The 13,688-nt window shown below is 47.6% G+C and overlaps 1 protein-coding gene across 5 annotated transcripts in view; it reads right to left on the bottom strand.

The window, feature by feature from the left end:
- The window catches only part of KALRN (kalirin RhoGEF kinase), a gene marked incomplete at its 5' end in the record, with an annotated part of 580,305 nt that overhangs the window by 6,195 nt on the left and 560,422 nt on the right, over positions 1–13,688 (bottom strand). For 3 of the 5 annotated variants that reach the window (XM_083356478.1, XM_083356479.1, XM_083356481.1), the window contains 3 exons: positions 779–952; positions 10,970–11,101; positions 13,052–13,173. In XM_083356478.1, the coding sequence (XP_083212604.1) occupies positions 779–952; positions 10,970–11,101; positions 13,052–13,173 (428 nt within the window). The remainder of the gene's footprint in view (positions 1–778; positions 953–10,969; positions 11,102–13,051; positions 13,174–13,688) is intronic. The other 2 variants (XM_083356477.1, XM_083356480.1) reach the window with 1 other exon arrangement.

The raw sequence follows: 13,688 nt of genomic DNA, 5'->3' as shown, positions 1-13,688 counted from the left end.
GAGGTGGAATGAGCCAGCAGTGGTGCATGGTATTTTGCTCCCCATCAGTGGTGCCATCATCAAACATAGACATTTAGATTTATTTATTTTTTTAAAAACCCTCTCCTGTATGTAAAATAAGGAACCAGTTCTTCACCCTGCTAAACATCCATTGCCTATGTTGGTTGATTCACTCTGCTTAATGGTGGAATCAGCTCTCCTGAGACCTTTTCAAATAAAAATGCTGGCTTTCAGATCTAAAGGAGTGCAGATTGGTTGTGATCTAATTGAAGTATTGCTTTAGGTTGGGTCATTGAAGCAATCTGACTCAAAGCAATGCCTCTATTTGAAAAAAAAAAACAAATTGCTCCACTTTGACATTTCAGTCCAAGACAACCCACTGCTTTAGTCTGGAGAAACGTCTGCACAGGAATGGGCAAGGGCCAATTTGACCAGGGAAGTTGCTTCTCTTCGGTAGGGGGGGGGGGGGAGAGGGAGTGTCAATCAAGGTTTTGTCAAATCAAAGCATCCCTTTGAAACTCTTCAATTATTCACAGGATGGCTGCAAGCAAAGTAAGCATTATAGCCCTGTGCTGCACTTTTTTCAACTTTTTCAGCTGCACCAAAATAAAATGATCTGAATGCAGGACGACTTGTCAGAATACACCTCTCCAATTTTTCAGAGCAGGCATCAAAACATCAACCATGTGAAGCTTGACAAAGGACCCCAGCTTAGAAATCTGAAGTGTGACATTAGTGGAGTTTTCCATTCTGAAAGTCAGCTCTCCTTTGTGAATACAGGCCTCACCATATTCTGGGAGTTTCACAAATTCAGAGGCCTCACTGGGTAAGCTAATTCCCCAAGGATTGCTGGCGCTGACCCGGAACTGGTACTGACAACCAGGCATGAGGTCTTCAATAACGAGGTAGGTGTCCAAAGTTGAGGCAACAGACTGCTGCCAGATCTGGGAGCCTGTGTCATAAGAAGAAAGAGAAAAGACAAAGGGGAGAAAATAACCAACATTTAATTGCAATTACACATTTCTTTCTTGGTGCTATAGGCGACTAGCTTTCAGTCACAGCAGGTTAGAAAGCATTCCAGTTAAAAATACTCCTACAAGGTGATGTAAGCAAGAGTAGTGGTATTTTCATCGTGGTCTTCAGCCTGATTTCAGTAGAACCTAAAATGTAATCAAGTTAGGGTTTTTAAAATGGCGTTTATACTGTAGAATTTTAGGGTTCTATGAGAAATTGACTGAGTTGTGTGGAAAGATTAAAAGCAACAAATAATAGCCACCACTACCACAAAACTCTCAAAGGCAGCCAATTTTCTAGCAGACAACTTTTTTTGCCACTTGATCAGCGGTTTGGGGATTTGGTTTTTTAAAGCTGTCCTGAAACCCCTGATCAAACAGAAGAAGTGCTATTTCCAGTCTTTTATTAGTGGCCTGTCTAAGGGTAGATTGTAGGTGAAGTAGCCGAAGGACCACTCGGGACGACAGGCTAGTTAACTAAAAGGTTTATTTAGAGCAAGACAAAACAGAATGACTCGCCCGGCTTTTATAGCCGGCAGCTGTCAGTGAGGGCCAATCAGGAACGTCCATTTTGGCGCCGCGTCTATCTGGACCAATCCGCGTTGTCTGTTCTTGACAGTTCAGGCTTCCGCATGGCTCGGTGTTTTGACAGCCGCGAGCTGTCAGCGGTTGCGCCTGCGCTGTGCGGGGAACTTTGACAGCTGTCAAAGTTCCCGCGTGTTCTCCTGTCAGATTTGCTTTTCCTCACGTATATGGTTTAATCACATCTAACTTAACTGTTTACATATATAATACACCCCTTACCCCTCCCCTGGAGTGTTTCCTCCCTCTCTGTCGTTGGAACCTGCCCACTGGTAGTCCTTTAGGTAGGTGGGGGCCCTTCGGTTCCTGGTGGAACGACGTGGAAGTGGGGCGATGTCTGGGTCTGCCGGTGGTGCGTCTCTTTGCTCCTCTTCCTCTTGGTTTGGTATCGGTAGTATTTCTGGAGGGGGTTGCAGGTTGAGTTCCGACGTTTGGGGTTCTGGGGTGTATGGCGGTTGTCTGGGTCTGAGTTGGTCGATATGGCGGCGTAGGTTGCCGTGAGTTTGTGTGGATATTAGGTAAGAAATGGGTCCTGTTTGTTGTAGCACTGTCCCTTGGACCCATTTGTTTTTATCTGAGTAAGATCGTGCCCATATCATTTGCCCTGGTTTGAATGTGCGGATGGGGGGGGGGTTTGTTCGTTTTCTTCCGGGTATGTGTCAGGATGCAGTCTGTCAAGCCGCGTTATCAGCCTCCTCCCCCATCTTAGTTCCGCTGGTGATTTGCCCGTTGTTGTGCATGGAGTTGCATGTTGTGACATTAGGAATTGGCTGAGTCGCCTTTGCCAGTTCCCCTTGACGAATTTTTTTAAAGCTTCTTTTGTGGAGCGTACCATAATTTCAGCCATCCCGTTAGTCGATGGGTGGAAGGGTGCAGATGTGACCAGCCTAATACAATTCTTCATAGCGAATATCTGAAATTCACGAGAGGTGAATTGAGGGCCATTGTCTGAAACTATGGTGTCTGGGAGGCCGTGTGTGGCGAATATTTTTCTTAGGGCTTGTATAGTGGCTCCTGACGTTGTTTTCTTAAGGGGAGTGACTTCTAACCATTTAGAATAACTGTCCACTACAATTAGGAAACTCTGTCCCTGGATAGGTCCTGCAAAGTCTAAATGTATGCGTGACCATGGGTTTTTTGTTGTTTCCCATTTGTGGATTGGTGCCTGGGGTGGTTCGTTCCGGGTTGCTTGACAGGTATAGCACCCTCCTACATATTTTTCTATTTCCTTATCTATGCCCGGCCACCAAACATAACTTCTGGCCATAGCTTTCATTTTGACAATGCCAGGGTGTCCTTCGTGTAAGATGTCTAACGTTTGATTTGTGTTCTTATTTGGTATTATGACACGATTTCCCCATAGCAGGCATCCCCTATGTGAAGATATTTCATTTTTCCTGTTGAAGTATGGTTGGAATTGGGGGTGTGGGTTTTTTGCTGGCCACCCTGTTGTGGCCCACCTGAGAATTCTGCTGAGTATTTTGTCCCTAGCTGAGTTGTTCGCTATAATCTTAGCAGAGAGGGGACAGTCTGGAAGTTGCGAAATTGCTAAGATCATCCCAGCTGGGGCTGGGTCTGGGTCATTGCTAGGGATTGGCAGTCTGCTGAGGCAGTCTGCGTGTCCTAATTCCTTCCCTGGTTTATGGATTAACTGATAAGAATAGGCAGATAAGAATGTGGACCACCGTAGTATTCTCGGTGAGAGAATCTGAGGTGTTATTTTATTCCAAGTGAATATCCCTAATAGGGGTTTGTGATCTGTGTATATAGTGAAGGGTCTCCCATAAAGATAGTCGTGAAATTTTTTGACCCCTGCAACTATTGCTAGGGCTTCTCTGTCTATTTGTGCGTAATTCCTTTCTGCTTTTGACAGAGTGCGTGAATAAAAGGCTATGGGTCTTTGGGTGCCATCCTTGTATAAATGACTTAATACTGCCCCAATTCCATAGGGAGATGCGTCGCAAGCGATGCATATTGGTGTATCTTCTCTGAAAAGGGTGATCGTTGAACTATTGCAAATAATCTTTTTTAGTGATTGGAAGCTATTTTCATGAATTTTGGTCCAGGACCAGGCAGTTCCTTTATCCAGGAGTCTATGCAGAGGCTCTGCGATAGTGGCTTTGTGGGGGATGAAGGCATGATAAAAATTTAATAATCCTAAAAAGGCTTGGAGTTCTTGTTTATTCCTTGGGCTAGGTGCTGTTTGAATAGCCCTTAGTTTGTCTGTGGTTGGGTGGATGCCCTGTCCGTCTATTTTGTACCCTAGGAACTCTGTGGAGGTGACTCCAATGGAGCACTTTTCCCGCTTAAGTTTGAGGCCGGCTTCTCTGAGCCGGCTCAGCACAGCTGACAGTCTGTCAGCTAAATTTTCTTCATTTTCTCCGGCGATGAGAACATCGTCGAAGTAGGGGCAGACCCCGGGTATTCCCTTCAGGGTTTTCTCCATGATACCTTGGAAGATACCCGGGGCTGCTGATATGCCGAATTGTAGCCTTTTTACTTTAAAGGCACCGCGGTGGGTGACAATTGTCTGGGCTTCCGCGGTGTCATTAGTGACAGGCAGTTGCAAATACGCCTGTGTGAGATCAAGTTTGGCGAAAATGGCGCCGGAGCGGATGGAAGCAAAAACGTCCCTTACCGCTGGCACCGGGTAAGCATGGGGGCTAAGAGCTACGTTGAGGGTCGCCTTATAGTCCGCGCATAATCTTATTTCCCCATTAGGCTTAACCGGGGTGACTATTGGGGTCTCCCAGCTTCCCCCCTCTGTCGGTTCAAGCACCCCGAGCCCAACAAGGCGCTCTAGTTCCCTTTCAATTTTTTCTTTAAGGGCAAAGGGCACTCTCCTAGCTCTTATCTTAATGGGTTGGATGGCTGGGTTTAATTGTAAAGAGATGGGGGGACCCGTGTATTTCCCTAAAGTGCCATCGAAGACGTCTGCATACTTATTGCAAACGGCTTCGAGACTGGGTGATTGTACAGTATTTACCCCCGTTATGGCGATCCCTAACGGTCCGAACCAGTTCAGCCCTATCAGGTTGGTGCGATTTCCCGGCGTTACCAGTACTTCTAGGGGACCCTTGAAAGATCTGTACTCTACTTCCACCTTAGCCCTCCCTTCCAGAGGAATAGGGGTTTTCTGGAAGTCTGCTAGGTGGACCTGGGTTTGCCTCAAGGGAATTTTTCCCTTGCCTTGTTGACAGATCTCCTGATAAGTTTTAAATGAAATTAGGGAGACTGCTGACCCTGAATCCACTTCCATGAGGCAGGGCACCCCCTGAATTCTTACCCTGATCTTAACCTTTGAGCTTAGGCTGTTTACCCTGTCAATTGTTTCTACCAGGGCCCCTGGCGGTTTTTCTCTGCTGGCCTGGGTAGCTGGCCTACCTGGGGAGTTTGCCTCCAAATCATTGATGTTGTCACGGCCCTTGCTGCGGCACACCGGTTTGATGTGGCCGGTCTTCCCGCAATTGTGGCACTTAGCGTTTCTAAACCGGCAGCTTCCTCGGGCATGGTTGCCCCCGCAGCTGGCGCAGGCGGCCCGTTGCTCGTAACGCGGCGGTGGCGGAGGGGGGTTCCTGGACCTTCGGCGGTCCGAAGTGTCGCTTCTCCTTGGTTGCCTGCGTTCCATTCTGCGCTGCAGGGCTTCTCCGTCGGTGAAATCCACCGACTCTTCGCTGTCGCTGAGGGTGGCGCTTTCTTGGAAGACGGTCGCTGGGCTCTCTGGGGTCGTGGTAGTCGGCTTCTTCTTGTGGTTGTACTCGTAGGCCATGATTTCTCTGGTCAGCTCTGCCAGGCTCATGTCGGTCTTGGATGTCAGCTTCTTCTGTAGGCGTTCGTCCCTCAGGCCGATCACCACCTGGTCTCTGATGCGGTCTTCTAGGTCGGGGAAACGGCAGTTCCGCGCGGCGTGTCGGACCCCAGCGATGAAATCGTTTGCGGGTTCGTCTAGGCGTTGTTTCTTCTGGGCGAATTGAACCCGCCAGTACAGTTCGGATCGGGCTGGCATGTAATGCTTCGTCAGCTGGTCTACCAGGTCCGCGTAGGATACTTCGGTGATGGGCACCGGGCTGAACAGCCCCACGGCAGCGTCGTAGACGGGGGGTCCGCTGATGTATAGCAGCGCCGCGGCCTTTGCTCGGTCATCGGTGATTTTGCTGACAAGGAGGAATCCCTCGACCTGGCCCAGGTGTGATTGCCACCTTTCGGGATGTCGGGTGTCGAATTCCCTCACGCGACCGAAGTTTGCCATGTCGTCCGGTCCTGGGTCTCGCTCCGTTGGAAGTTAAAACTTCCGTGACAGCTCTGGCCGGGAACTCTCTTCCGCGGCCGTGACTTCAGCTCTGGAGCGATCCCACCTTCGTCGCCAGTGAAGTAGCCGAAGGACCACTCGGGACGACAGGCTAGTTAACTAAAAGGTTTATTTAGAGCAAGACAAAACAGAATGACTCGCCCGGCTTTTATAGCCGGCAGCTGTCAGTGAGGGCCAATCAGGAACGTCCATTTTGGCGCCGCGTCTATCTGGACCAATCCGCGTCGTCTGTTCTTGACAGTTCAGGCTTCCGCATGGCTCGGTGTTTTGACAGCCGCGAGCTGTCAGCGGTTGCGCCTGCGCTGTGCGGGGAACTTTGACAGCTGTCAAAGTTCCCGCGTGTTCTCCTGTCAGATTTGCTTTTCCTCACGTATATGGTTTAATCACATCTAACTTAACTGTTTACATATATAATACAGTAGGCCCATCAATGGAGCCTTATAACCTTGAGAGTGCCCCATTTGTTGTCATGACAGTCTATTTATTTTCCCACCTCCCTCATTCTCCTTAAGAAACAGGATGCCAAATGTATCTGAAGCTCTGTTCTGCAGGATACTGAAGCTCCTTTAAGACCTAGGCAAGTATCAAAAGTTCCAGTAGCTTTGCTTGGTTAGGAAAGAGAGTGGAAGAGCCCTGCGTAGGAAGTGAGGGGGAATAAGAGGACTTCTAATTCCTCCCTGTGGCGACACGGCTAAGGGATCGTGGGGCTCCGCACCTCACAGCTGATTTTGCCCTGCGAGGGGACCCTAAATGGGTCAAAAGTCGAGAAGAATGATTTGAATACTGAGGGGAAATGAAGCTTAAATACGAATTTCAAAAACAGGATATATAGTGACTTAACAAGATGACTTTTACAAATGTAATTGAAATATAAGCCATTCAGAAAAGGTTATAGGTGGATGTTATAGAACAGACATGTCAAACACAAGGCCCGGGGGCTGGATCTGGCCCGCAAAGTGGTTTTATGTGGCCCAAGAACCGGACCTCCGATCCTTCCGTCGCGGGTTGAAGACCCATTTATTTAAACTAGTGGGTCTGGCCTGATGGGGGTATATGGGTTTTTATAGGCTTGTTATTATTTTATCATTCTTGTTTTAATTGGGCATTGGTTTAATTTTCTTTTAATTTTTGTATTGTTATTTATATATGCCCTGTGAACCGCCCTGAGTCCCTTAGGGAGAAGGGCGGTATAGAAATTTCAATAAATTAAATTAAATTAAATTAAATTAAATCCTGTAAACAGTGAGGGAATGGCCCCTGCTCCCTTGGCCCTAGCCCAGGCCGGCCGGGAGCCAATGTACAATTTTGTGGTGGCCATCAATGCTGAAATGCAGTCTTAGCTCCACAAGGCTGTCTGGAAACAGCAAGGGACCAACCCCTGCTGCATTGGCGCTGCCCCGTGGGCACGCGCTGGGGAGGTGTCACCCTTTGTGAGGAATGAAGAAATGCACCATTGCCTGGAAGTAACCAGCCCATGGCCCTGCCTAGTTTGGGCAGACTAGGGGCTGGGAAGCGTTGTGCTTCTCTACACATTCATGCCACCCAGCTCAGCCTCTTGGCACTGTGAGGAGAGCACCCCGCTGCCTGCCAAAACTGGGCAGGCTGGGGGCTGGGCAGCATTGTGCAGGTAACATCGATTCTCATGCTGCTCATGGCATCCCCTCCCCCGCCAAGCCGGTTATGTGAAGTAGGTGAGGGCCATGTGCTGGCCACTTCCAGGCGATGGTGCACTTCTTCATTCCTCACGAAGGATGACACTTCCCCAGCTGCATTTCTTGCCTGTTTTTCTTCCTCCCTCATCTCAAATATTTTCCTACGACTCGAAGGAAAGAAGGAAGGAAGGAAGGAAGGAAGGAAGGAAGGAAGGAAGGAAGGAAGAAAGGAAGGAAGGAGAGGGAGGGTCTGAGGGAAGTCCTGCCTTAGTCCTTCCTTGCTGCCCTTTCACCATCCCCTTGCCCCCTCCTCCTGTCCTATCCTGGGGGGTCTCCCATCCTATTGCTAAGGAAGCTTTGGATACAAAGCCAGGTCTCCTCACATGGACAGGGAATGGGCCTCCCTCTTGACTTTGCCTTCGTACACATCATGAGCAACCTGGCTAGGGAGAGCAAGCACAGCAGCAGCAGCCTTGAGGAGGTACGTGCAGCTGGGCACCCCCTTGGGGAAGTGGGGCTGGACTTAGTGCCGTGGGTGCTTGAGGGCATTTGACCTCCGTGCCACCATCCAGCCCCCCCCCACATGGCCTGAGAGGAACAGTGAGGCTCCTCCAGTGGACCATGCCTTGGCACTTGCCCTGGTCCCTTCTCCTTCTGCCAGAGACCCTCAGATCTGTCCCACTCCTGCCTAGGCCCCCACAGCTACCCTTGATGCAAATGATGTAGAGCTGGCCATGCCCACCCGGTAGGCCACATGCACTCCAGCCACGCCCACCCAGTAGGCCACGCCCACCTTGGCCACACCCACCCAGCCCCCCAAGGGCAACCACAATGCTGATGTGGCCCTCAATGAAATTGAGTTTGACACCTCTGTTATAGAATATATAAGTAGTATAGTATTTTTATAATATATGAATTATGAAAATTTTAGGATGGTGTATGTAAATGAAAAGTTTGGATATTTAGGTAATCAATTTTGAGAAAACTATGACTGATGAGAATACTGAGTGGAAAATAAGTTTTAATAACAATTTTGAAAACAGGACACATAGTGACCTAACAAGGTGACTTTTACAAATACAACTGAAACATAAGTTAATTAGAAAAGATGTTATATATGGATGTCATTGTTATTTGTACAAACACAAAAAATGTTTATATTCAACCTTGTATGCATTGAAAATATTATTATATTTATCTAATGTTGACAAAGGAGAATACCATTGGAAGAAGGGAAGATCAAGGAAACATATTACTAATTAATATATTGATCATGGAATTATAGAAATTAATTATTATTGATTGTTTTTTCAAATATATGAACCCAGACAACACACTGTTTATTAAGCACTAAGGATTGTTATTGCAAAAAATCAATAAAATATATTTTTTTTTAAAAGGAAGTGAGGCAGAACAAGAGAAAAAGAAACTGTCCAGGCATTTGTGGAACATCTGGCTTTTGTGTCATACTGATAATACTACAGGAAGAATGGTCATTTGGGAACCACATTCACCATTTTAGTGAATGAAGCATAGAACAAAACAGAACAGAACAGGAGTAGAAAATGGAATAGAATAGAATAGAACTTTCTTCTATTCTAACAGAAACATGAATATGTTGGACTTGGAGTGATATGGGTGGAAGAGCAGGGAAGGCAAGGGCTGAGAAGATAGGCTGTGGTCATTCTATGGTGAAGGGAGACATGGAGTCAATTGGGATCCATGTGCTTAGGGACTATTCTCATTTCATCTCCAGTTTTACCCAGACCTTTCTGACAAAACTTTTACTATAGAAAGCTGAAGAGTGATAGGAATTATATTAGGGAATGCAGTTTGAACAATGCTTGCTATTTATTGAGACTCATCAGGTATTTTCTAATTACAAAGGACTTTTCCGGACTTTTTATGTATGGTGCACGTGTGCCCGAAATTGGAAATACAACAAGATGGAAAGTAGTTGAAAGAAACACAAGAATGCAGGGCAACTGTTCCTTAAAAAGTGGGGCACAGTAAGGTAGCAGTTCCCCAGTTACTAAACTGTAAGATGTAAATGTGAAAGATGTTTTGTGCAGAAGATTCCCGCCCCCCACCGCCAGCTATCTCTTTCTAGAGTTATAGTCAATGGACTGAAATCAAGCAGTCAGCCTTAGACATTATAAGATTAGAGGGTAATGACATAGTGGACCTCTGGCAAAGCTCATCAGATGTTATTGCACACCCGCAAGAGGGGAATAACAACTGGAAATAAGGATGCTAGATTTAACCCAGGCGCTTAGCTTCTCAGCAGGAACAGAGAACTTTAACATTAGTGAAGCTTCCTTGGCCTTTCATAGCCAGGACTGAAATCTATTGCTGACTTCAAGAGTTTGGGGCTCTGCAATTGTTTTTTTTTAATTCTATCCCTTCATTAGGGAGTTGAGAGCAAACAACAGGAAAGGGGAGGATGAGCAGTTAGTGCTGTCACCTATTCTACTTAGTTGCCTTCTTTTCCTCTTAAGACAGATACAGAGTTTTAAAACCTAGAGTAAGCTCTGACCACTTTTGCCTGATTTAGATACCATTTGTCCTGCTTGCCACCACAGCAGAAAGGAAGAATGGCTGAGTAAAAGCTAGCAGTAAATGTAGTCCTCAGCTTACCATCATTTGTTCAACAATGGTCCAAAGTTACAATGGCCTTGGCAAAGTGACCTACCACCTGTATTTGCACGTATAACCATTATATATTGTTGTACCACCTCCCTGAGTCACATGATTCTAATTTGGGGCACTTGGCAACCAGCTCATATTTATGATTGGTGCCAATAGATTGCAGTCACATAACGATTGTAATTTTGCAATGTTTTGCCAGCAAAAAATTTCAATTGTATTATTTTAACAACCATGCAATTCACTTAATGACCACAGAGACAGGTTCCCCTTGGCGCCCCCAGCAGTGATATTACCGGGCCTAAAATGCCATCTCTTTGCCTGTCTGCAGGCAGCTGCAGCGGCTCTTGGCTGTGCGTATCACGGGGACAAAGTGGCCACTGTGGGTTCTCAGCCCGATGTCGCCTCCCCTCTCTTATCAGAAAAATTATGAGACTTGCTTTACAATCATTGTAAAAAGGGTAGTAAAATTGGGTCTGGTCACATGATACTTACAGCTGAAATTCTGGTCCTAATTGTATTTGTAAGTCGAAGACTATCTGTGTAGCAACTATGGCTGCATACTGTAGTCTTTCTTGGCCTTACCAGCAGTGCTAGAGAGTGCTAATAGAAATAGTCAACATTTAAGGCCATGAAAATTTGCCTGTAAACACAGTGCAGGGGAAAAGTGGCGACTGTGCATAACTACAAAATTCAGGGGTGAAATAAATATATGCCTGGTACGCAATTCAGATTTTTCCCACGCAAAAGCCTCACAATGCTTGCACCTTCTTCTCTGTACTCGACTGTGTAGCCTGAGATGGTACAGTTGCCTGTGCTGGACGGAGGCAGCCAACGAAGAATCACTGAAGTGCAGCTTCTTTCCTGAGCAATAGGCCGATTTGGGGCAGCTGGAACTCCTGGGGTGGGGAAAGAGAGAAGAGAGAAACAATTAGCAGAGAAAGGGATGAGAATTAGAGGAGAATTTTGGAGTCCCAGTTAAGGAGCAAATAGCAGATTTACTAGCTATCAAATCCTCTCTCTTCGTATTCTTGAAAAAATTAACAATCAGGGGAAAATTCAGAAATGGGAGAGAGTTAATTTCTCTCCTACAAGTGTGGCTTTAATCCAGTTTTTATTTAAAGAAATGTAACCTACAGGACAGATTACATTTCTGGTTTAATACAATCTAATTTTAAAGTGCATTATTTTTAGTGCAATTTAATGTAATTGCTGATTATAACCAGCAATTTCTATCAACCTAAACATTGGAGAGCTATAACTTTTAAAGATAATCTGAAATTTGGGAAAACAAAGAAAATGGAAGGAGGCAGGCAAGCCTCCAGCACACTCCTAGTGACTGACATGTTTCCCTGCTATGTGAAAACTGACATGCCAGCCTTTCACAGTGTGGTTTTTTTTTAATGAAAAAGAAGTTTAAACTTGTAGTTTATAACATGCAGTTTCAAACGACACATGCCGAAGAAGTCTCTAAAGATACTGGCTCACTCCCTGAACACGACTCCTGGTGAGTCATGTATTTGGAGAAGCAATACAGACATGGCTTGCCACTATCTCCTTCTAGGATTCAGGTTCCAAATGTAGCCTTCATCTTAGATATGGCCTCATGGCCTTCCAGCCAAGTCTGAATCATTAGTTTAGTTTACCTAGTTTATGGTGCTCTAGTTCCTCCTAGAGCACCATAATTAACATCAATAACATTTCACCAAGCAAACCTATACAAGGCTTTATACAATAAGCACCCTGTACTTAGTGTCAATCTCTCGTCTCCGCCGGGAATAACAAACACTCAGGAAAATCACGGCGAAGTACGGATGACTTGCAGAGAGCACCTTTAATGTCAGGATCTCCAAGCATTAGAAAAGTCAGCGTTGAGAGCCACACGCTCTCAACGCACCTTTTATTCCAAACCTGTAACTAGGTAGCAGCCCCACCCCTAGGCCCCACCCCTCCCCCGTGCAGATCAGCATCCGCCTGGCCTGCGTAAATACTCCACCCCCCTACTCCTTCAACCCACGCCCAGCTCCCTCCACCGGCACCGTGCTTCCCAGCGTGAAGGTAAGTACAAGCCCACCCCCCTCCTAACATCCTGAGCGTGCTCCCCGTCACCACTGCATCTCCCCGCGCCACACCCATAACCCCTTGGCAGCCCCCAAGGTCCGGGCGCAGCTGTTCAGCACCCCGCGTCGCTGCCGGCGTGCCCGCAGTAACAGCCACCGGGTCTGTAAAACCATCGCCCATAGCCACAACCGCCAGGCCGTTGTCAGCTCCAGAAAGTGTTGTGCTGCTTCCGCGGGCATCCATAGCTGTTCTGGGCCGTCGCTCAGCTGACCGAGCTGCGCGACCATCAGCGGGCATCCCTGGCCGCCTCTCAGCTGCTTGAACGATACGAGCCCCGGTAACAGTTTCTGCCCGCCTGTCAGCTGACTGTGCCGGCGCGGACCATCTCCCGGCTGGCTGCCCCGGCGTAGCCTTCCTGCAGCCACTCACGACCGCCCTCAGCCGCCTCCCAGATCGCAGCACGCCCGCGGGTCCGGCGCTCGCCCGCCGGACAGCTGGAGGGCGTGGGCGTGGCTGGGCTCTCGGCGTCGCACGGCTACTCGCCCGCCGACCAGCTGGGGAGTTTGGGAGCGGCTGGGCTCTCGGCGTCGTGCGGCTGCTCGCCCGCCGGACAGCTGGGGAGCTTGGGAGCGGCTGGGCTCTCGGCGTCGCGCGGCAGCTCGCCCGCCGGACAGCTGATGAGTGTGGGCGTGGCCGCTGCTGTTGCTGAGGGCTGCGGGCTGCCCGGTAAGTATGTCGAACCCGAAGGGCTCGACACTTAGCGTACCCATGAAAGAAATATCCATTACCTTGTACCTTGACCGTCGCTGATGTGGATGCTGTCCCAAGTTCATTTGTGGCCACACAAGTGTAAATGCCACTGTCCTGAGGCATCACGTTGCAGATCTTTAGGGTAATGTCACCTGATTCACTAGAGAAGGGCACAAGTCAAAAGGTTAATTTGAAATTCTGTCAAGTGGCTTCTGCCCCAGAACATAAGTTATGGTGTTTCTGGTAACTAGAGTCAGGTGTTTGAGATGGGTGATGATACATATAGAACAAATAAACAAATTTCAGTTGACCTGGAAAGTGAGAACCAATGGAAAAATAGCCGCCCTTCTCCGAAGACTCAGGGTGGCTTACAATCTAAAGCACAAATAAATGTGCTTAGCAATAGCCTTCATTCTATGTATATGCCTGCTTATTAGGGCTTTCCCCCCCCCCCAAGCGGCATTATTACAAAGTCAGCTTATTGCCCCTAACAATCTGGGTCCTCATTTTACCTACCTCGGAAGGATGGAAGGCTTAGTCAACCTTGAGCCTGGTGGGACTCGAACCTGCACTAATTGCAGGCAGCTGGTGTTACTTAAGGAGGCATTAGCCCACTGCTCCACCAAGGCTCTTTTCATTGAGTCTATGGACACTGGTCACACAAAAGAAAAGAAA

The sequence above is a fragment of the Vipera ursinii genome (assembly GCF_947247035.1).
Source record: "Vipera ursinii genome assembly, chromosome: 1".
Classification (NCBI taxonomy): Eukaryota; Metazoa; Chordata; class Lepidosauria; order Squamata; family Viperidae; genus Vipera; species Vipera ursinii.
Note: the sequence above shows the minus strand (reverse complement) of the source record. Positions and strands in the feature narration are given on the sequence as shown.